Here is a 24,584-nt window from a genome sequence, read left to right on the forward strand (position 1 = left end):
CCAGAATATATAAATAAGTTCCACGAATCAACAAAACAGGCAACTCAAAAGACTTGAATAGGTATGTCATACAGGAGAGTATCTACAAGGTCAGTAAACATACAGAAAATGTCGAACTTCATTAGTAACCGGAACCTGTTGCCCTTGAGTCAATTGTGACTCACAGCAACCCTATAGGACAGGGTAGAACTGTCCCATAGAATTTCCAAGGAGGACCTGGTGGATTCGAACTGCCAACCTTTTGGTTAGCAGCTGTAGCTCTTAACCACTACACCACTAGTGACCAGTGAAATGTAAATTAAAATCACAAGGAGATACCAATACACGCCCATAAAAAGAACTAAATGAAAAAGATAGACAATACCAAGCAATGGCAAAGATGTGATGCCACTTTCATACACAACTGGTGGGAGTATAAATTGGTCCAACCACATTGTAAAAACTATATGGCACTATCTTTTAAAGCCAAATATATGCATACCTAATGATCAAGGAATTCCACTTCTAAGTATAGAAATGAGCGCTTAGTTCAACAAAAGGTATGCACAAAAAAGTTCAGGGCAGGACTATTTAGAGCATAGTCAAATGTCCATCAACATCTGTAGATATATAAATTGTGGAATATTTATACAATAAAATATTGTACAGCAACGAGAAGAAAGACAACTACAAGTAATAACATGGGTAAGACTCACAAACACAGCGTTAAGGAAAAGAAGCCAGACACAAAGAGTGAATATTTTCTGATTCCATTTATATATTGTTGAAACCAGTCAGCACTGATCTATGGTGTCAGCATAGGGGGATTAACCTGGAGTGGCAGAGGGATGTGGTTAGTAACCAGGAGGTGGGTACAAGAGGAGCTGGAATTGTCTTGTTTGTTGCTCTAGGAGATTGGCACATGGGTGTGTTCAGTTTGTGAAAATTCCTTAAGCTCTACCCTTAAATTTTATATGCTTTCCAGAATGTGTATTATATTTCTTTTAAAAAAGGAAAGTTTAGATGCCTTCAAATATTTAAAGTTTTGAAAACAAAGGCTTCCAGAAAATAAGAATGAGACCAAGAGATAAAAGTTATAAGAAAGTACTACTTAGGAATCACTGCAGTCTATAAATAAAGAGAGCTCTTGTAGGAACAGGTAGATTTTCAATCTGTATCAAAGCTGAGGTTGGTTGTCAACAGTCAGTGAGTCTGTTGAGGAATTCAAGTGGACTGGACCACAAGACTGTAAAAGATTTTATAAGGCCCAAAGTAAAATGCAAAAAAATAAATTATAAGCAATGGTAATTTTTCTCATACTACTTCAGTAAGATTTAGCCAATATATTGTACACATACAAATTTACCAGTTACTACGTTACCTGTTTTTAAATATGTTATTTCCTGGGGTTGTGGTTGTTACTCCCAAGCTACTAATAAAAAACTTGAAGGACAAAGAGAGTAAGGAAATATCCCAATATCTTAAAATGACAAAATTGTGATCTGAACTTCAACCTTCTGCCTCCCTTTACATATAAAAAAGCAACAGCAACAAAAATATTTTTCAGTTGAACACAGAAGTATGTTTAAAAAAAAAAAAAAACCATTTGGAACATATTGCATCCTCTCTTTACGTAACTAACATCTTCTTACTTTGTTTCATGCAATGTTCTCTTCCTAAACCCAACAGGTGCCATCTTTGGATCTGGAAGGGTACCAGGGCTTCGTGTCCCACTGGTGAAATTTTGTTCTGGATCACTGATTACAGCCCTATGTAGGAAAACACAAAGTGTGAGCATTAAATGTGATCATGTGTTGCTCCAGCATTCACACATTCATAAGCAGTTGGAAAAACACATATACTAAACACAAATTTACACTACTGCCAAAATCATATTTTTGTCAGATATGAATAAATTAAATTACAAAAAAATACTGGCCATAAAAAAGTGACTATCTGGCTGGCTATTTTTCCAGAAGTATTACCTACACATAAATTGAAACCTTGGGGGAGTTAAGAGCTTCATGTCTTTATGATTCTGGAAACAAAAAGATGCTTTACTGGTTTCTGATGCTATAGGGAAGGGGAAAAAAAAAACACAGATCAAGGAAACTAAGGATATAAAGTGATAAGTACCACAATAGAAATGTAATGGGAGAGTGTAGGAAAGGACATACTTAAGGCCTGGAAAGGAAGAAATAGAGAAGAGTTCAGTAAAGGCATCCCAGAAAAGGTGATACCGCACTGACTCTTCAAAGGTGAGGCAAAGTTAGCACTGAGAACAGCAGGAAGGGTACCCCAGGCAGAGGAACAACATATACAAGGGCACAGGTGTTGGACAGTAACAGTGCATTTGAGGAACTGGACACAGTGTAATGGATTAAAGTACAGACTCTGGAATAGTCAGCCTGGGTTCTAACCTCGTCTCTGCCAATTAGCTGTGTGGCATTGTGCAAGTCACTTAACTAGGCCTCAATCTCTCCATTTATAAAAGAGAGGTAGTAACAGTACCTATCTCAAAGAATTATTGTGAAAATTAATTGTGTGATATACACATATTGCCCAAAAAAGTGCCTATCATTTAATAAATACTATGTTTTTTTTTTTATGTTGCTGTTGGAAACCCTGGCGGTGTAGTGGTTAAGTGCTATGGCTGCTAAACAAAGTGTCGGCAGTTCGAATCCACCAGGTGCTCCTTGGAAACTCTATGGGGCAGTTCTACTGTGTCCTATAGGGTTGCTATGAGTCGGAATCGACTCGACGGCTGTGGGTTTGGTTTTTTTTTTTTTCTGGTTATATTGCTGTTGGTGTCATTGGTCATTTTTTGACTCATAGTGACCCCATGTGACAGAGTAGAACCGCCCCTCAGGGTTTTTTAGTTTAATCTTTACAGGAGCAGATCACCTGGTCTTTTTTCAATGGAACTACTGGGTGGGTTTGAACCACCAACCTTTCAGTTAGCAACCAAGCTTTTAATCATTGCTCCACAGGGCTTCTTAATAAGTACTACAGAAGGGTTCAATATTTGAGCTCATGTCCCCAGCCCCTCTTTTACTACATATTCTACTGAAGCAGCCTATCAGGTGCCGTTGCAATAGGCTCAAAAAGAGAGAGTAAGGGCCTATACTAAGGTGGCAGAAGAAACACATGGAAGATGAAACAGATTTAGAAAATACTGGCTTTTTGGAAAAGAATTGGCTTTTGGAGGTCATCCAGTAGAAAGGTCTATAATAACCCACAATGTAAAAGGAGATTCAATTAATAATATAAGAAACATGAAAGTCACACTGTTTCGTGGTTTGTTTTTATTATTGTTACTGTTATTTTAGGAATTGCAGGCTATCCTCATATTCTTACTCCCTTCCTTATTCAGCTTGGATTCCATGGTTCATCATAATTTAACTCCTACACACATTCAATAAGCTTGCCCTCTCTGGCTTTTTTCCTACTTGATGGTTTGAACAGGGATGGTGGGAGTGTGAGTGTAAATTTATTTTGATGGTAGAACTAACGGGGTTCGCTGACAAACTGGATACAGGATTTAAGAGAAAGAGAGGGATCAAAGACATCGCCAAGATGTTAGGTCTAAATAACCGGAAAAATGGAGTGGCCACGGAGGAAGGTTAAAGAGGATCTGGGAAACAGGGAAAATGTTAAATTGGAATCTTAGACTAGGGAGGCATCAGCACACAGATGATTTTTAAAGGCATGATACTAGATGAGATCACTTAGAAAGAAAATGTAAGTAAAAAATTGAAGAGGTCCAAGATCTTAGCCTTTGGGCACTCCTACATTTAGAGACTGGGGAGATGAAGAGGAAACAGAAAAAGAGACAGAAAAGGAACAGAAGAATGGAGAAAAACCAGCCAAGTGTGGTGGCAAGAAACCCAAGTTGAAACAACAAAAACTGTTTCAAAGAAAAGAAAGTGATTAACTCTAAGTGATTATGCTATAATGGGTCAAATAAATGAGAACTGCGGAATCGCCATTAGTCTCTAAAATGGGTACCACCAGTGATGCTGTTCGGAATCGACTCAACAGCACTGGGTTTTTTGGGGGTTAGTAATGCTGTGAAGAGAAGCTGCTGCAGAATGGTGGGGGTGAAAACAAGGTCAGTTTAAGAGACAATGAAGAGATACGTCGGAAACTGTCCATACAATTAATTGTTTCAAGGAGTTTACTGGAAAACATAAATGTAGAATATCCTTTCTCTCTGCCACCTATCTAAATAATACATTTTTTTCAAAGCCGATTTGTCTTACTTCTTCCTTGAAGACTTCCTAGACCATTTCAGACTATCTTGAAATCCTACCATATTTACACGTTGTCATGAAACTTAGCATGTCACGTATTAACACTTTAGTATATAGTTTTCTAAGTGTTATATGTAAGTCTTGTTTTCCCTGCAAGGTCTTGATATTCTTGACAGTTATACCTCAGTTCCCCAACTGCACACCAAGTTACCCTGGAGCATCACAGTGAGCTCAAAGGGGCACTGCAGGATATCTTTAATCTTTTTTATGGGGGCCAACTATATGTAAAATGTACCATTTTCACTATTTTAAATTTTACAATTCAGTGGCATTAAGTGCATTCATGATGTCGTACAACCCTTAGCACTATCCAGTTCCAGAATTTTTCATCATCCTGAAAGGATATCCCATAATCATTAGTCACTCTCCATTCCCCTCTTGTCCCAGCACCTGGCAACCACAAATCTCCTTTCTGTCTTTATGGATGTGCCTATCCTGGCTATTTCATATAAATGGAATCACACAGTAAGTGGTATTTTTGTGTCTGGCTTCTTTCCCTTAGTAGGATATTTTCAGGGTACATCCATATTGTAGCATATATCAGTGCTTCATTCCATTTTGTGGCTGAAAATTCCATTTTATGGATATACAGAATCTTCGTTTATCCATTCTTCCATTGATGGGAATTTGGGTTGTTTCCATCCTTTGGCTATTGTGGATAATCTGCAATGAACATTCATGTACAAGTTTTTGTCTGAACACTTGTTTTCAATTCTTTCGGGCATACACCTAGAAGTAGAATTGTTGTTGTTGTTAGGTGCTGTCCAGTAGTCTCCAACTCATAGCGACCCCATGCACAACAAAATGAAACACTGCCTGACCCTGCACTATTCTCATGATCATTGTTATGCTTGAGCCCATTGTTGCAGCCACTGTGTCAATCCATCTCGTTGGGGGCCTTCCTCTTTTTTCCTGACCCTCCACTTTACCAAGCATGATATCCTTCTCCAGGGACTGGTCCTTCCTGATAATATGTCCTGATAAAATAGGAGACGAAGTCTTGCCATTTTCACTTCTAAGGAGCATTCTGGTTGCACTTCTTCGAAGGCACACTTGTTCGTTGTTTTGGCAGTCCATGGTACAGTCAATATTCTTTGCCGATACCACAATTCAAAGGCGTCAATTCTTCATCGGTCTTCCTTATTCATTATCCAGCTTTTGCAAGCACATGAGGTAAATGAAAACATTATGACTTGGGTCAGGCACACCTTAGTCCTTAAAGTGACATCTTTGCTTTTTAACATTTTAAAGAAGTCTCTTGCAGCAGATTTGCCCAATGCAATAAATACATCATTTGATTTCTTGACTGCTGCTTCCATGGGTATTGATTGTGTGATCAAAAATGAAATCCGTGACAACTTCAATCTTTTCTCCATTTATCATGACATTAGGAGTAGTTGGTAGGTTACCGTATTTAAAGAAGCAGCACCAATCTGTACTGCACAGCAGCTGCACCATTTTACATTCCCACCAGCAATGTATGAGGGTTTCAATTTTTCCACATCCTCATCAGCACTTTTCTTTTTAACAGCCATCCTAGCTGGTGTGATGTGGTATCTCATTATAGTTTTGACTTGCATTTCCCTAACGATTAATGAGTACAGAAGACCAAAATGGCATTGATGCCTTTGAATTATGGTGTTGGTGAAGAATACTGAATACACCATGGACTGCCAGAAGAATGAACAAATCTGTTTTGGAAGAAGTACAGCTAGAATGCTCCTTAGAAGCAAGGACGGTGAGACTTCATCTCACATACTTTGGACGTGTTATCAGAAAGGGGACCAGTCCTCGGAGAAGGACATCATGCTCGGTAAGTAGAGGGTGGGCGAAAGAGAGGGAGAGCCTCAATGAGATGAACTGACACGGTGTCTGCAACAATGGACTGAAAAAACATAGCAATGACTGTGAGGATGGCACAGGGCCAGGCAGTGTTGCATTCTGTTGTACGTAGGGTTGCTATGAGTTGGAACCGACCCGACGGTACCTAACAATGACTAGTGATATTAAGCATTTAAATATCTTCTTTGGAGTAATGTCTATTCAAGTCCTTTGTGAATTTTTTTTTTTTTAATTAGGTTGTTTATCTTTTTGTTGTGGAGTTGTAACAATTCCTTTTATATTCTATATACTATACCCTTCTCAGATATATGATTTGCAATATATTCTTCCATTCTGTGGATTGTCTTCACTCTCTTGATGGTGTCCTCCGATGCTCAAAAATTATAATTTTGATGAAGTCCAATATATTCATTTTTTTTCTTTTGTCGCTTGTGCTTTGGGTTTCATATCATTGTCAAATCCAGGGTCAAAAGATTTACCTCTGTTTTCATCTAAAAATTTTATATTTTTAGTTCTTATATTTAGCTCTTTGATCCATTTTGAGTTAGTTTTTGCATACGGTGAAGTGAAGGCAAGCATCCAACTTTGTTCTTTTGCATGTAGGAATCCAGTTCACTCAGCACCATTTGTTAGAGAGACTATTTCTTCATTGAACTATTTTGACATCCTTGTCAAAATCAATAGGTTTATTTCTGTACTCTCAATTCTATCCTATTGTTCTCTATGTCTATCCTTATCCCAGTACCACACTGTTTTGATTACTGTAGCTTTGCAGTAAGTTTTAAAATTGCGAAGTGTGAGTTTTCTAACTCGTTCTTCTTTTTCAAGATTGTTTTGGCTATTCAGGGTCCCTTGAAATTCCCTATAAACCGTCTTTTCCATTTCCTCAAAAAAGGCCATTGTGCTTGTGATAGAAATTGCATCAAATCTTTAAATCACTTCTGGGAGTACTGTCATCTTCAAAATATTATGTTTTCTAATCCAGGAACACAGGATTTCTTCCCATTTATTTTTCTTTAATTTCTTTCCATAGTGTTTTGCAGTCTTCAGTATATAAGTCTTGTACCTCTTTGGTGATATTTTTAATTTGATGAAAACACAGCGATACGTGACATCTGTCTGACACCATAAAAACCACTAATTCAAGATAATTTATAGCTTCAACAAGAGATCATGGTATACTCCTTCAGTAATGTCATATAGTTGCAAATCTGGGATTTCTGCAGTTGCTGTGATAAGAAGGAAGTGTAAGGTGAAAATCACTATGGAAAATGAAGTGAGGGTGGCAGTATCCTAATGATTCCAAGGTTTGAGAGATACTGCAATGCTCTAAGGGAGAACATATCCTATTATTAAGTAATGTTGGTTAATTAAGAATATATTTTTTTAATGCAATTTATGTGAACTACTTTTCTAAGCAGCCATTAAGTTTTAGGAAATAAATACCTATTAAGTCATTTAGACCTAAATATTTAATAAATGGATCTGTTACATATTTTTAGTGGCCTAGGAGTGCTATGAAAACACGGTAAAACACTAAAGGTGCAGTGAATAAAGAATGTTTGGGAACCTCTGAGTTGGTCAACACTGACCAGTGATGTAAGTGTCGCGCATGAAAAAGAAACTCAATGAAAACTTTCTGTATGGATTTCTGCAACCACCTACTCTTACCTAGACAAGTGGTCTATCATCATTTGCTCAGCAACAGTCTGCTTCTTTCTCTCTGCAGCTACAATTTCCTAAGACAAGAAAATCTCATTTTTCATAAAGCAGAAGAACAAAACAATACTTAACATAGGAGTCCTAAAACATAAACATTTCCAATTTCCATCTTGAATATACATCACTATATCTTAATACATAAAATATAGTACAATACTTTATAATGGTATTAATAAATTTAAGGTCCAATTAATCTATTAAGTACAGTTTATTTCCTAAAAGGTAATGCACTGAATTTTTGGTAGAAACCATGAGAGATTTCCACCACCTGCCTTTCCATCTTATGGAGTCAGAATAAAGGGGGAGAAAACTATAATGTCCCTTCCCTTGAGAGATGTCCTGCAGAAGGCATTTTAACCTACCCCAAGCATACCCTCACTAACACAAAGAGAGTTTGGTCTAACACTATTCACCATTAAAAAAACAGTTGCTGGTGAGTCAATTTCAATTCATAGTGATCCAGTGTGTTGCAGAGTGGAACTATGGTCCATAGGGTTTTCCAGGCTGTGACCTTTCAGAAGCAGATTGCCAGGCCTTTCTTCTGAGGCAACTCTGGGTAAATTTGAACTGCCAACGTTTTGGTTAGCAGTCAAGTGCTTAATCATTTGTGCCACCCAGGGACTCCTGTTCATCAATAAAACCAAAACCAAACCCAGTGCCATCGAGTCGATTCTGACTCATAGTGACCCTATAGAACAGAGTAGAACTGCCCCATAGAGTTTCCAAGGAGCACCTGGTGGATTTGAACCGCCGACTCTTTGGTTAGCAGCCATAGCACTTAATCACTACACCGCCAGGGTTTCCGTTCATCAATAGAAGGGGCTAAAACTGAATTTGAATCATTTAGCCCTACATCAAAAATCGGAAAAAAAAAAAAAAAAAAAACTCCCATCATTAAAAGGATGTAATCCTTTCTATATATAAAAACCACTGCTGTCGAGTATATTCCAACTCATAGTGGCCCTACAGGACAGAGCAGAACTGCCCCACAGGGTCTCCAAGGAACAGCTGGTGGATTGTTACTGCTGTCCTTTGGTTAGCAGCTGTCTTAGTCATCTAGTGTTGCTATTACAGAAATACCACAAGTGGATGGCTTTAACAAAGAGAAATTTATTCTCTCACAGTCTACCAGGCTGCAAGTCCAAATTCAGGGCGCCAGCTCCAGGAGAAGGCTTTTTCTCTCTGTTGGTTCTGGAGGAAGATTCCTTGTCAAAAATCTTCCCCCTGGTCAAGGAGCTTCTCAGGTGCAGGGACCCCAGGTCTAGAGGACATGCTCTGCTCCTGGTGTTGCTTTCTTGGTGGTATGAGATCTCCATCTCTCTGCTTGCTTCCCCTTCCTTTTCATCTCTTGAGAGATAAAAGGTGATGCAGGCCACACCCCAGGGAAACCCCTTTTACATTGGATCAGGAATGTAACCTGGGTAAGGGTATTACAATCCCTCCCTAATCCTTTTTAACATAAAATTACAGTCACAAAACGGAGGACAACCACAGAATACTGGGGATCATGGCCCAGCCAAAGTGATTCACACATTTTTGGGGGGACATAATTCAATCCATGACAGCAGCCTAGCCCTCAACCACTGTGCCACCAGGGCGCCTTCAATATGTACACCACACACCACCACACCCATTGCTGTTGAGTCAACTCCAACTCATAGCGACCCTATAGGATAGAGTGGAATGGAGCCCGTTGATAATACTTGGTCAATTTTCTCAATTATTGGTTTAATTAAACGGTCTTTATATTATTTTTTTCTTTTTCCAACTCATTCTAATGTATTTTTACTACTTTTTAGTTCATCTCAAATTCAAAAATTTATAGTAATTTGATTCTAATTAGATTTTAAGTGCAACTATAATCGCTTTTTGAAAGACAATAAAAGAGGTTAAAAAATTAAGAAGTCAAAATAGAACTTGTTCTGTTTTTAGAATGTAAATTACTATCATCTCATTAATCACTCCAATAAAAGAAATCAAATAAAATATTGTGGTTTAAGATAGAGGCTTTATAATTTTGGGGATAATGTTTTATTTAAAACTGTCACAAAGCATCAAATAAGAATGTCTAAAAGCATATCATAAAAAGTAAAAACCTGAAAAAGTTAATTACAATTATTTAATATTTGTCTATAATTGAATTGTTTTTTGTTTAGTAGAAATTTAAGATGCATAGTTGACACATCCAAATATGTACCATATATAAAGTTTATGCTAGTTAATATGTAACTGCATTTTTTGTTGTTCTCTAAGCCTGTGACACTTTATAATGATGTTTGTCTAGTAATAAAATAGTAATTAGAAGTTGGAAAAATTATGTAACTTATACAGAGAAAGCAAGGTTGTAATATTTAAGGGTGATTCAGAAAGTCGGTGCTGACAAAAGCGTGTTGAAATTATATACAGAAAGGACCCATTTATTCAAAGGGCAGACTTTGGTTCTGCTACAGTGGAACATAAATATAAAACTGAGACAGACAGGGTTAACTGTGCTGGCAGAATAAAAGAGCTGTTAAAAGATTCCCAGTGAAACCCAATGCCTTTGAATTACCATCTACAAATTGGGTAAACAGGAACCACACCCTGTCAACATGAGCTAAGGCTGAAACAACCCATGAATTACTATCTCCCTTTTAGTGTTTTTTTCTAGTCTTTTCCCCCTTTACAGACTTCTGCATGCACAGAAGAACAAAGTGTGATTGCTGTTTAACCTTCCTTAGCCCTCCGAAGATGGCGATGTAGTGCCAAAGATCAGTGCGCTTACGCTATATCCCATAAGTGATGTCAAGGGCTGCCTAGAAGACTCCATCTTGGATATCAGTGGGTTCCACCTTGGATTCCAGATGTGCATGCAACCTAATTAACATGTACCACCATTCTGAGAAGTACTCCCTCCTTGAAAGAAGCCTGCTAAATATTCATTACTCTATTGTCTCCACCGAACCTATATAAGCCCTTGCCTTGCTTCCCTTTTTGAGTCAGCCTTTTGGAAAGGCCTAGCCCCTCATTGACTCCTTTTGCTTGACTCAAGCAAGATAAAGCTTGCTGAAGACAAAGTTTGTCTTTTGTGTGTATTCTTACTCGAGAAAAGACAAGGACCCTTTGTGTCAGATTGGCGATTGGTAACAAAATCAAGAAGCAAACAAAAGAGGTAAGGATAATGAATACCATACAGCCCATGCTAAAAGCCCACCTTGAGTGCTAAACATTATGGTGGTTTATACTTTCTGTAAGAAAGGTTAGAACCACAACTGGACTGGACTGGACCAAAAGCAAAGAAGTTTCTGGGATAAACTGAATACTTCAAAGGTCAGCGGAGCAAGGCTGGGGGTTTGGGAACCATGGTTTAAGGGGACTTCTAAGTCAATTGGCAAAATAATTCTATTATGAAAACATTCTGCATCCCACTTTGAAATGTGGCATCTGGGGTCTTATATGCTAACAAGCGGCCATCTAAGATGCATCAATTGGTCTCAACCCACCTGGAGCAAAGGAGAATGAAGAACACCAAGGTCACATGACAACTAAGAGCCCAAGAGACAGAAAGGGCCATGTGAACCAGAGACCTACATTATCCTGAGACCAGAAGAACTAGTTGGTGCCCGGCCACAATCAATGACTGCCCTGACAGGGAGCACAGCAGAGGACCCCTGAGGGAGCAGGAGATCAGTGGGATACAGACCCCAAATTCTCATAAAAAGACCAGACTTAATGGTCTGGCTGTGCCTAGAGGAATCCCAGCGGTCATGGTCCCCAAACCTTCTGTTGGCACAGGATGGGAACCATCCCCGAAGACAATTCATCAGACATGAAAGGGACTGGACAGTGGGTGGGAGAGAGATGCTGATGAAGAGTGAGCTAATTATATCAGGTGGACACTTGAGACTGTGTTGGCATCTCCTGTCTGGAGGGGGGATGGGAAGATAGAGAGAGTTGGAGGCCGCCGAAGTTTTCACAAAAGGAGAGACTGGAAGGGTTGACTCATTAGAGGGAGAGCAAGTGGGAGTAAAGAGTAAGATGTATATTAATTTATATGTGACAGACTGACTTGATTTGTAAACGTTCACTTGAAGCTCAATAAAAGTTAATTAAAAAAAAAAAAAGAAAGGTTAGAACCACCCTCAGGCGCATTGCTTTAGAGGTCTGTGTAAGCATAAAGGAGCCCTGGTGATGCGGTGGTTAAGAGCTGGCCTGCTAACCAAAAGCTTGGCAGTTCGAATCCACCAGCAATAAACATAAAGCATGTTAGAAGTCACACTGAAGCAAAAGATCTGCTAACAACGAAAAATGGCAAAAGAACTAGAAGAGATAGACATAAATACCATAGTCATTGCTTCTGTGATTCATTTAAGTAGTAAAAAATTAACCAAGAAAGTTTCCATCTACATTTTTTTTAAATGGTGCTAATTTCAGAAGTCTTGAAAGTTCACTCACATAAACATTTCCTTGGAAAACTCAGACAGATGAGTGTTACCACAATATAAGTAAAATTTCCTTGATGGTGAATTTAGACATATTGGCGCTATCAATGCAATCGTAAGGAAAATAAGTCTACTCACCCAGATGACTCTGAATTACACCAAGAACAACACCCAGGGGACCGTAAGTATTGGTTACATCTGTACCAAGTATAACTTCAGGAATATATCAATATAAGCCTTATTTTATTTTTAGGATAAGCTCTTTTATTTTGGGATAATCCTGGTACTATTCCTTATTCTCTCCAGCATAAATATCTAATGGGCATAAAAAATAATGAGCATAGAAAAAGAACTATAAGAAATGTAGCAACTTAGGACATTCCTAGAAAATCAGTCCACCTAGTCCAGAGATTGATTATACATTGCTGTCATTTCAGAAGATATTGATTCTGGAAGCTTGTGAAATGAATAAAATATATATTACAATTTCCGCTCAGTGATAATGGTAATGTAACTAGCTAAATTCATATCGCTTTATTATTCTTTGGTTTATCTAAGCCAGAGTTTTCCCAACTCACAAGCAATCACACACTGATATCCCATTAATCCATTACAGTTGTACCTAAGATATTAATCACCTAGAAATGCCTGGGGTGGTTGGGCTCCAACTTCACATAGCTTTGTCCACTCTCCCTAGGACACTGTCCAAATGTTATAATTACCTCTTTGTGCCAGAACTGGTCTAAGCAATACTCATCAAAATTACTCTAATTGATTTTGTAAAAGCCATAATTTTATATTGGGAGTCTAGAGTTTTGATTTCGTTTTTCCTTTTCCTGAAGAAAATTTACTTTATTCCTGTGTTTTTCCTTAACTGGCCAGAGTTTCACTAGTTTACTTAGCTTTTGACTTTCAGAAAATAAGTAGGTTACTTTTTTTTTTTTTTGGACAATACCAAATAAATTCACTAACATGAATAGTGGCCAATTAACATTTTCCACAGTACAAGCAAATATTTTACAAAGTTTCCAGGCGGTATTTCCACATAAAATAGATCTATAACATGTCAATCAATTATACAAACGAGGACTCATTTTTCACATTAATGAATATTCATCTCTATCCAAATTCAATTCTTAAAATTACTTATTTAATTTTAAGTCCAAAAAATCTTGGAGGACAAATTACCTTAATGGCTTATCAAATAATTAAGTAAAAAATGCTGATAACCTACTGCATCAGATTTTCTTGCACTCCATAGTGCACTGTAAGGGTTGTCTGCATAGCCTTGCTGTAAGAGAGCTTTTCTATCCAGAGTTGTAAGATCATCTTCAATGGGTTCTTCACCTTGCACACTCTATATATAAAAGAGATAAATGAACCATAATATATATTTAGAATAGTTGTTTTAAACAAAATGAGGAAATAAATAAATACTGAATATATCTTTCTTCAATCATGTTTAAGATGTCTTTCTGAGTAGGGCTGAAGAATACAGATTATGGCAGGTCAGATTGCCTGTGTTGGAATCCAGCTCTTCTACTTTGTAGCTGAATGACCTCTCTGTGCTCCAGTTTACTCATAGATGAAATAGGAATTAATAATAACATCTACTTCACAAAAAATGATTGAATGAAATAATACATGCCCAACACTTATAAAGTACCTGACACACAGTAAGCATTCAATAAATGTTACCACTATTTTAACCATTATTATTCATGTTGAGTCTTTGTAAAATTAATAAATGTAGGCATGCCCCCTCCTTCATAAGATTAAATACGGAAGTAAAGTTATAAAGGATGAGCTATATACTTTGAAGAGACAAAAAAAATATTTTTTTCTCTGAACATGCATATAAGAGAATATGCTTATAAGACATATTTATATGGCCATAACAAAAAATGTCCCAATAAGATAGCAATTTGTCTAAAATGTAATAGATACCAAGAGTTTTTCTCCCAGGGCTCATTCTCACTTTCAATCTTCTTTGAAAAGTCAGATCCCACCCTTATATTCTGCTGTCTTCATGATCTTTGATTGCTACACAAAATTTTATTATATGATTTATGATTTATTGCCCGACTCTCCTACTGGGATATAAGTTCCACGAGGGCAGGAACCTTGCCTGTCATTTTTATTGCTGTATCCCTGGTGCTAGAATGGGGGACCAGTAGGAGTGAGCACTCAATGAATATTTAATCAATGAATGAATAAACGAATCCTATTTAAGTATTTAAGGAGCCCTAGAGCTCATTTTAGAGCTCTGGCAGAGCCCTGGTGATGCAGTGGTTAATCATTTGGCTGCTAACCAAAACGTCAGCAGTTCGAATCCACCAGCTGCTCCTCGGAAACCCTGTGGGGCAGTTCTACTCTGTCCTATAGGGTCACTATGAGTTGGAATTGATTTTAACGGGTTTGTTTTTTGGTTTAGAGCCCTGGTGGAGCCCTGGTGGTGCAATGGTTAAGACCTTGGCTGCTAGTCAAAAGGTCAGCAGTTCAAATCCACCAGCCACTCCTTGGAAACCCTATGGGGCAGTTCTACTCTGTTCTATAGGGTCGCTATGAGTTGGAATTGATTCACCAGCAACAGGTGGTAATGACCCAACGGCTACGTGCTTGGCTGCTAACCGAGAAATTGGCAGTTCGAACCCATCAGCCGCTCCACAGGAGAAATATGTACCCTATGGGGCAGTTCTCCTCCGTACTACAGAGCTGCCATGAGTCAAAGAGATTCGACAGCAATAGGTAATTAAGTATTTATCATTTGGAAATGAATTTAAGAAGATATTTTATAATCGTATTTCTGTACCCACTAAGAAATTTGGTTTTCCTAAATAATGATTTATTTAAAAAGGGACCAAAAAGACGTTTAACACTATATGGGAAATCATGCAGAATAAATTAACAGATATGTTTAAGAATAGGCAAAGCTGTACATAATGTTTAGGTTGAATAAACTTTCAGAAGCATTTTATTTTGTTTCAGCTTGTTTTTAACCTTTTAGAAAAGGGAAAAAATAGTGACATCTCCATGTGGTATCTCAGATTGGTTCTAGATAGATCCTACATGGATTTTAAAAAATAGCTAGTATGCTATACCTACTCATAAATTTATCATTTTGTCTTACCTACAGGAAAATGTTAAGTAAACGTAATCATCATACTTCCCTGAAAATACATTCTTGTAGAAAGTAAACTGAATAAAGAACAGCACAACTTGTCCAAGGCAAGGTCATGTAAGCTCCATAGACACATCCAAACTCCCTGAGGGACTGAATTACTCGGCTGAGGGCTGTGGGGACCATGGTCTCGAGAACATCGAACTCAATTGGTATAACATAGTTTATAAAGAAAATGTTCTACATTCTGCTTTGTGAGTAGTGTCTGGGGTCTTAAAAGCTTGTGAGTGGCCATGTAAGATGCTCCAGCGGTCTCACCCAGTCTGGAGCAAGGAAGAATGAAGAGAACTAAAGACACAAGGGAAAGACTAGTCCAAATGACTAATGGACCACAAGTGCTACAGCCTGCACCAGACTGAGTTCAGCATAACTAGATGGTGCCCAGCTACCACCACTGACTGCTCTGAAAGGAATCACAATAGAGGGTCCCAGACAGAGCTGGGGAAAAATGTAGAACAAAATTCTAACTCACCAAAAAAAAAAAAAAAAGACCAGACTTAAAGTCTAACAAAGACTGGAGAAACCCCGAGAATATGGTCCCCAGACATCCTTTTTTCCTTAATAATGAAGTCACTCATGAGGTTCACATTTCAGCCAAAGATTAGACAAGCCCATGAAACAAAAAGAGATTAAATGGGCACACCAGCCCAGGGACAAGGATGAGAAGGCAGGAGGGACAGGAAAGCTCATAATGGGGAACCCCAAGGTTCAGAAAGGGAGAGTATTGACACGTCATGGGGTTGGCAACCAATATCACTAACTACTGTGTATATTAATTGTTTAATGAGAAGCTAGTATGCTCTGTAAGCCTTCATCTAAAGTACAATAAAAATTAAAAAAAAAAATACTTGGTACCGCAAAGTCAATAAACTTTATTAAATACAGGGGAAAAAAAAAGTCTGGGCAAGTGCTCTCTTCTTATGGCCAGTAGTATCATACACTATGTTTCCAAGCCCTTCTTTCCAAAAATCAAGATTGACTTTTTCTGTGTGCTTATGATAGGCCACTTTGTAAGTTCATACTTTTCTTCTATTCTTTACTATGGATTTACATCTGAAATTAAATAGGAGTCCCTAGCTAGGACAAATGGTTAAGAATTTGGCTACTAACCGAAAAGTTGGTGGTTTGAATCCCTGGAAAAAAGGCCTGGCAATCTACATTCAAAAGGTCACGGCCATTGAAACCCAAGGGAGGACAGTGCTACTCTGACACACGTTGGGTTGCCATGAGTCAGAATCAGCTCAACAGCAGCTGGTGGTTAATAATAAATAAAAGAATAGCAATTTAAGCAATTGATGATGTTTTAAAAAAAAGTCTCTCAAAATAAAGCAGAATGCATTCCTGGAACGACAGTTTTAGAATAAAACAGCCGTACCATAAGGTCAGAAACCAGTTCTTAACTTTAAAACTTAGATTGTGAGCTAAAAAAGAAAAAATACGTGTGTGTGTGTGTGTGTATATGTATATGTATATGTATATATACATATATTGTTTTATTTCTAATCCAAAGTCAGGTGAAAAACTGCTAACAGGAAAAAAAAAAAAGATGGCTAAGTCATATGGCTTGAATTTCCTCATCTGAAACGGTGATGATAAAAACAGTACTATCCCTTAGGGTTGTTATTGAGGAATAAACTATACATAAGTAAATCACTTATAGGTTTTAAAAGTAAACACATTTAGAAAAAGTGCCCCTGGCACACAGAAAGTGTTAAACAAGTGTCAGCTATTATAATTATACAGCTAATAGCAAGATATGTTATATAATACATGCAACTGTTTTCTTTAAACTCCATTGTTGTTGTCGTTGTTAGACGTTGTAAAATCGATTTCGACTCATAGTAATCCCATGTGACAGAGCAGAAATGTCCTTTAGGGTTTTCTAGGCCACTATCAGAATCAACTCGATAGCAACGGGTTTGGGTTTTTTGGTATCTTTATGGGAGCAGATCCCCAGAGCCGCTGGGCGGTTTCAAACTGCCAACTTCTCAGTTATCAGCAGAGCACATAACCTTTGTGCCACCAGGGCTTCTGAACTCCATTAGTATTATTATTTTATAAAGCCTCATACATTACCTTCTCCTCTGTCTTGTTTCTTGGAAATGGTTGACACGTGATATTTGATTTTGTCTTTTCTGCATTTCTCTGACTATACTGTTTATATCCCTCTTTCATTTCAGTTTTGTATTGCTGGTATTTTAGTTTATATTTGCCTGTTGGTGCTGGCAGATTTTCAGGAATTACATTCTGCTCCTAGAGGGGAACAAAAACGTATATATATATATAGAGAGAGAGAGATAGATACATATAACCATATCTTATGCAAATAAACATGAGCCTTCTATATCTGTTTGCCAACTACACTCTCCCCCACCTTGAGGTATTTTCCTAAGGACACATGCTAATTGTTTTTTACATGTTGTTGTAAATATATATATATATACACACACACACACTACCCACCAGAAAAAAATCATTATTAATATTATCAGGTTTATTATTTAACCTTAGCATTTATACCCAAGAAACAGACCGCTAAACCTAGCTTCTAAACAGAAGTGGTATTTAAAACACTGAGCTGGAACACCACCGCTGATTAAGTGGAGCAAACAAACGTCTCAGAACGAACAGAAGCCTTAAACACCAGTAAGGCTGTCTTGTTTACCAGCTGAAGATCAGTCCTAGCTCTAAAAAAAAATAAGAGGAGAAAACGACTTTGCTTCCTTCTAGGCTTTATTATTATGATTTTCTACCCGAGAAGAACTCCATTGTCAATCATTTCTTCCAGAATAGCATTAGGAATTGGAGATCACTAATTATGAGAAGCACTGGTTACATTTCTAGAATACTGAGATACTCTGCCTTCATGTATTACTTGGTTCCCTGCCACATTTCCATGGGAGGAGAGATTATAGAGCAACAGGTGATAAGAGAAACCTATTAGGAATACTAAGCAAATACAAGAACATACATACATACTGGTGCATCGAGGAACCAAAAAACCAAAACCGTTGCCATCAATTCCAACTCATAGTGACCCTAAAGGACAGAGTAGAACTGCCCCAAAGAGTTTCCAATGAGCGCCTCGTGAATTCAAACTGCCAACCTTTTGGTTAGCAGCCATAGCACTTAACCACTAGGCCACCAGGAACAGTACATTCCAAAAGGAGCACAGCAAAGCCATTCCAGCCCTGGAAAAGTGTTAAGAATATCCTAAAGTCTAACCCTGAAGAGAAAGATGAGGCAAAGCTTTAGGGTGAAAATTGTAACAAGATACAGACAAGGGTAGTATTTGTGCAAATTTACCCAAAATGAGACTGAGGAAAATATCAACAGAGCTAGCTACAGGAAAAAGATTAGCAAAGACAAAGAAGTAAACCCTACACAATGAAAACTGGTCAGAACTTGTATTCTTAATATGAAATTAAACACTAGATTTTGTCGGAAGTATAAACATATCCCAAGGAGATCCACTGGATAAGCATAATTATTTGCCTCATAAATACATGGGGTCGCCCTGAGTTGGAATCGACTGTACAGCAGCTGTTTTTTCTTTTCTTTCTTTACCCTAATAGCCTAAAGTATGAACCAATTTCCAAGAGCACAACCTTACGTTGTTAAACTAGCAAAACCTGATCTAATATTCGGCCATATTTTTTAAATTACTAGATTCCATCCCAGGATATGCTTGTTCTTGACCAATTTTATAAGAAATTTTAAAAAATTGCATTTAACACCTATGAGGAAAAAAAATGTAAAACAAAGTAAAATTATTTCATTAACATTATGATTTGGGATTTTGATATATAAAATATTTAAACTGGATAAAACGTAGACAGAATGTAATAAAATTTCTGGATTAAATGTAGTTCTAATAACACATACCATAATTCTGAAAGTTGTTAATAAGCAATAAATACTAACCAGTTCATTTAGATGATCCTCAGTATAAGACATCTGACAAGGTGTTACCCAACCAAGAGCAGGGGATGAATTTGGTGGGTTAAAATAAATATGCGCTGTACTAAGTGGGATATTTGAAAAGCCATCCTAGAAATAAAATTAAATGGTACTTACTAGGTTCTACATATAATATTATGTTCGAATTTTTATTATATTAAATATCAAGTAAAATTTACCTCATCATCAGAGTCAACAAGGCTTCCCAAATCAAGTCGTGGGACCCTGAAAGAAATAATCTCTACATCCCATAACTTTTAAAAATTAGATTTTAATAATTACAAATCATATGTTACATCTTATATAAAAAGGTACACTGAAGCCAGGGCTGTATTGAAGCTGGCTCATACCAGCTTGTGAGAATCTTTTGTAAAATGTTCAGTATTTTTCAAACTGGTTGTTTGAACACAGGCTTTATTGAAAATTACATTGAATAAACTTACAATTACATAAATTACACTCAAAAGAAAAAGATGCTCAGAACTGATCACATCCTAATAACTTTACTGTGTTTCACTATTATCTGTGATCTAGACGTTATTTACATCTATTATATCTGTATAATAACATAACGGTACACATCTCTTTCCAACTGTGTTCAGCACTGTCATGCAGGTAGGCTTAAATCAGCCAAGATGGGAGTATTCACACAGAAATCGGCAAATGTTATGAATCCGAAATTATTTTGCTGATTGCTGAGACTTTAAAAAGTGGTGGAGAAAATTAATGCAGATTAAACTTAAAATGTGTCGTGTCTGTAGCTGTTATATTGTGAACAGCACCAAAAAAAAAAAAAAAAAAACTGAAGAAATGTTGTTCTGGTATTCAAAACTATTACTCAATACAGCAAGGAAGTAACATGTCACTCTAAAGTAAATGAAAATATCAGTTAGTACTCATGTTGGAACTACACTGGTTTATCAATCGCAAACACAAGTTTGCAACAGATGCAAGAATTCAGCAAAAATCAAAGAAAGCATTCTGTGAGAATCAACTGACAATGAGATTTACAATAGTTTATGTATTTTATTACTGTGTTAGTTGCTAATTGTTTATATCAGTAAAATTTATAAAATTATAAATCAGTTTGTTTATTTATAATCAACAAGTAACATTTATAACCTTATAATAAACTATCAAAAAACCAGTTATTAAACATTTACCAGCACGCCACTCTCAGCAGCCATTGTCACACACTCAGTACCTTCTATCTGGCGCTTGCGTCTAGCTCAATTTTTTATGTTTAGATGGGCATTTATTACTAGCTATGTAAGAGATACCTATTACGTAGAACCACATGAAATTGATATTTGCCCATTTTTAATGCACACAAATGTCAATTTCATGTGGTTCAATCTAATAAATTACTCAGATGTTCACTCGTATTTTCTAAAAAGTCCTACAGTCTAAACAATATCTGAAAAAATATAAGTCTTATAATTCCAAATATTAAAAGGCAAAAATAATGTAAAATATAAACATAATATATCCTGGTCCAAATATAAGATCATTTTAATAAGACTGATAAAATTATCACATTCCTCATGATAAAATTGAGACCCAGATATATTTATCACTAAATTCATTTGACTATTCCAATTATAAAATGCAAAATTTTACATATCTTGATGAGTTGGAATCGAATCAATGCAGTGGGTTTTAGGTTTGGCTTCAATAAATGCATTTAGCTAAATTTTCTAAATAAAGCAATATTTTAACTTTTTCAGTAAAATTCAAAAATCATATTAAAGAAGATGAAAAAACAAAAGATGAGATGTGAAGTCTAGGGAGGCAGTGAGTTTGTGTTAATGGTGGTGAAATAACTTGGAAAAGGATATCAAGAACGATGGCACATCTTCAAGAACATAACCAATGTCTTCCGAATTGTACGTGCAGAAATTGTTGACATGGTATATATTTGTTGTGTATATTTTCATCAAAAAGTACTATTCATAATCCTGCCATTCTATTACAAGAGCTATTTTAATTTTGTCATAGTAATTTTCTTTTTTTTTTTTCTATACGCACGTAAATTTTTCTGCGGTTCACAATCATCGCTACATACACAATTTTACTTTTTTTTGTCAATATATCACAAATATTTGCCAATAAAATAGTTCAAATGTGAAGAAACATGACTTACACAGGTGAGCATGGATTCTGGATTGTCCATGATTCGGAAGTCCATCCTTGCTTTAATAAAAAAGAGAGAGAGAAAAAAAAAACAGGTATGCATATACCATTTATTTGTATTTTAAAAGATAAGCGATGACGCAATACAATAAAGCTAATTATAATTCTCAGAAACTTCATTTTTCAAGCCTTTCCTTACTGGTTGGAGATGCAATAATAAGCAAAATAGATAATCCCTACCCTTATAGCACTGTCTGCTGGGGAAGACAGTCACTCTACTGAACAGTTATGTGAAAAATAAGTGCTATGGTAGAGCAGCTGCACACAGCATGTATAAGGAACCTAGTCTAGGGAGTTCAGGAGGCTTTTGCTGAAGAAGTAACCTTTAAACTGAGCTCTGAAGGATAAGTGGGAGTCAGACAGATGAAGAGAAAAAAAGAAAAATTGGCTTTGGGCAGGAGGAACAACGTGTGTTATACAGGCCCACAGGCAAGAGTTAGCTGTTGGGAAGGAGTTATATCCAGAGTGGGAAAAGGTAGTGACAGAGCTGTTTCATTATAATCCAAGGAGCTTAATGCACGCATTATAACTTTTGTTCCAAAAGTAATGGGAAGAGAGTGCAGGGTTTTAAGAAAGGAAGTGACACCTATACACATGTAAATGTTCAATCTCAGTACCAAAAACATTGTGCAAAGACATGAAACTTACAGTGAGCTTAGACCATGGAATAAGAAGTATGCGTCAGTCTTAGGGAAAGTTCAAGTTAATAAGAGCAAGAAATAATTCATCCATCAGGGCTTGTATCTTACTTCTGAGATGTTATCTAATACATCATTGTTTGTGATTTGGATAACAAGTATAGAAATTACACTCAAGACTGAGTGTCATCACTGACCATAAAAATAAGAAAATACAAATTCAAATGGGTATCACCTTTAATAGGAGATTATTTTAAATACTAACCTAATAAATAGTTAAATGTAGAAATAATAAAAATCACAAAATGATCATTTCAATAGAAAAAAGAAAAATCCATACAACATAGCCTAAAATAGCAGCACACTTTCATCACTCAGCAAATACATTCTTAATTGTATTTGGGAAACATCATGTCATCATCTAACTTTAGGAAAAAAGAAAACCTAAATATATGTAGCTATCATAGTCGTTGTCATCATCATCATCCCCCAGAAAATATTTTAATATACCTATACACAGTCTTTGAAGTCAAAAGCGTAACTTTCAGAACGGCAATTAACTTTCTTGTCTAGTTCCAACAAAATTGTGCCAGTCAATCCTTACAGTTTATAAGTTCCTATATCAGGAGTCAGCAAGCTATGGCCCATGGTCCTGTTTTAGTAAATAAGGTTTTATTGAAACAGAAACACATTCGTTTACAACCCGTCCGCGGTTGTGTTCACAACACAATAGCAGAGTTGAGCAGTTGCGATGGAAATTGCATGGCCCCTGGTGCCAAAAATATTTACTATCTGGCTTTTTACAGAAAACTTTGAGCATTTTTGTATCCTACCTTTTTTTCATCTTTCGTCATAAGCTAGTTAGAACTGGAGTTCAAAATCCTAGCTCAGCCGCTTAGATATGTGACTTTCGGCAAGTCTCTTAATCTCTAAGTGCCTCAGTTCATGCATGTCTGAAGGTAGTCTAATAATAATACCTACCTCAAAAGTTTGTTGTAAGAATTAAGTGATATAAGTTATTAGAACACTTACCACGGTCCTTAATAAGCAATAGGCATTCAGTATTTGGAGTACTAAGAACAGCCAGATGACATACATCACTTACATATGTTTCTAAATTAAATTTGATATTTACCCAAATCTGTTCTGGATACATGGACAAAGTAGCTTGAAACTTGTACTTAATCAATGAGATACAAAACAGTGATATCATGATGGCTGAGAGGTGATAAAGTCCTAACAATAAAAGCCTAGATTCTCGTTTGACCTAGATAACACAATGTAATATTAATCCTCCAAATATTTTAATTTGGGTTTAAATATAAAAATAGCAGGTTGGTTGATCTATGTTTCATCTGTTGTTGTTAGTTGCCATCAAGTCAGATCCAACTCATGGGAATCTTATGTATAACAGAACAAAACTGTTGCCTGGTCCTGCCATCTTCATGATTTTTAGTATGTCTGAGCCCATTGTATGTTTCATACTCTTGTATATTTAATCATGAAATCATCTCCACTCTGGTTGTCTTCTCCATCTTCTTTGCCTGTCAAAACCCTGATCATTCCAATAAATAGGAGATGTCATTCCTCACTGAAACCTTCTCTAATCCCCAGATTTAACCATTCCCTCTTCTTTGAATCTCCATATTTTGTATGTATTTCAATAGTTGAACACAGTTCAACACAAGTTCACTCAGGTGAAATTACAGATCTTACCTACAAGACTAGAAGCTGCCTGATGGGAGAGTCTTCAACTCATTTACTGTTCAGTCCTTAGCACCTAGCATTGTGCTAAGCGCATTAAAAGTGCAAAATAAATAAATTCAAAAGAATCTAGTCATTGAGATTTCATTTTTGAATTATCAAACTGTACATTTTAAAGTGAATATAAACTACAGCATATATAATAACCATTGAATTATTTTGCTGGATTTTTAATAATACAGAAAATGCTTATGCTTTTATGTTACACACAAAAAAGCAGGATACAAAGTTACATATGCAGTGTACAATGGTGTACCAGTTATGCATAAATCCACCAAAATATTAGTAGGGCTTATCCTGTTGTTACTGTTAGCTGCCGGTGAGTCAGTTTCTACTCATTAGCGACCCTATGCACAACAGAACAAAACACTGTTCAGTCCTGCACCATCTTCACAATCGTTGCTAGGTTTCAGTCCATTGTTTTAGCCACTGTGTCAACCCACCTCATTGAGGGCCTTCCTCTCTTTCGCTTTACTTTACCAAGCATGATGTCCTTCTCCAAGGACTGGACCCCTTCCTGACAACATGTCCAAAGGTACGTGAGATGAAGTCTTGCCATCCTTGCTTCTAA

The 24,584-nt window shown here is 36.7% G+C and overlaps 1 protein-coding gene across 5 annotated transcripts in view; it reads right to left on the reverse strand.

Annotated features, from left to right (window-relative positions):
• Positions 1–24,584, reverse strand: part of CAPS2 (calcyphosine 2) — a 53,046-nt gene that overhangs the window by 20,248 nt on the left and 8,214 nt on the right. For 3 of the 5 annotated variants that reach the window (XM_049883913.1, XM_049883912.1, XM_049883914.1), the window contains exons 3-9: positions 21,562–21,611; positions 19,598–19,643; positions 19,383–19,508; positions 17,535–17,711; positions 13,512–13,634; positions 7,806–7,873; positions 1,632–1,748 (exon numbers count right to left, since the gene is read on the reverse strand). In XM_049883913.1, the coding sequence (XP_049739870.1) occupies positions 1,632–1,748; positions 7,806–7,873; positions 13,512–13,634; positions 17,535–17,711; positions 19,383–19,508; positions 19,598–19,643; positions 21,562–21,611 (707 nt within the window). Of the gene's footprint in view, positions 1–1,631; positions 1,749–7,805; positions 7,874–12,415; positions 12,472–13,511; positions 13,635–17,534; positions 17,712–19,382; positions 19,509–19,597; positions 19,644–21,561; positions 21,612–24,584 lie in introns of those variants that run through there. The other 2 variants (XM_049883915.1, XM_049883916.1) reach the window with 2 other exon arrangements.

The sequence above is a fragment of the Elephas maximus genome, chromosome 4 (genome assembly GCF_024166365.1).
Source record: "Elephas maximus indicus isolate mEleMax1 chromosome 4, mEleMax1 primary haplotype, whole genome shotgun sequence".
NCBI classification, from domain to species: Eukaryota; Metazoa; Chordata; class Mammalia; order Proboscidea; family Elephantidae; genus Elephas; species Elephas maximus.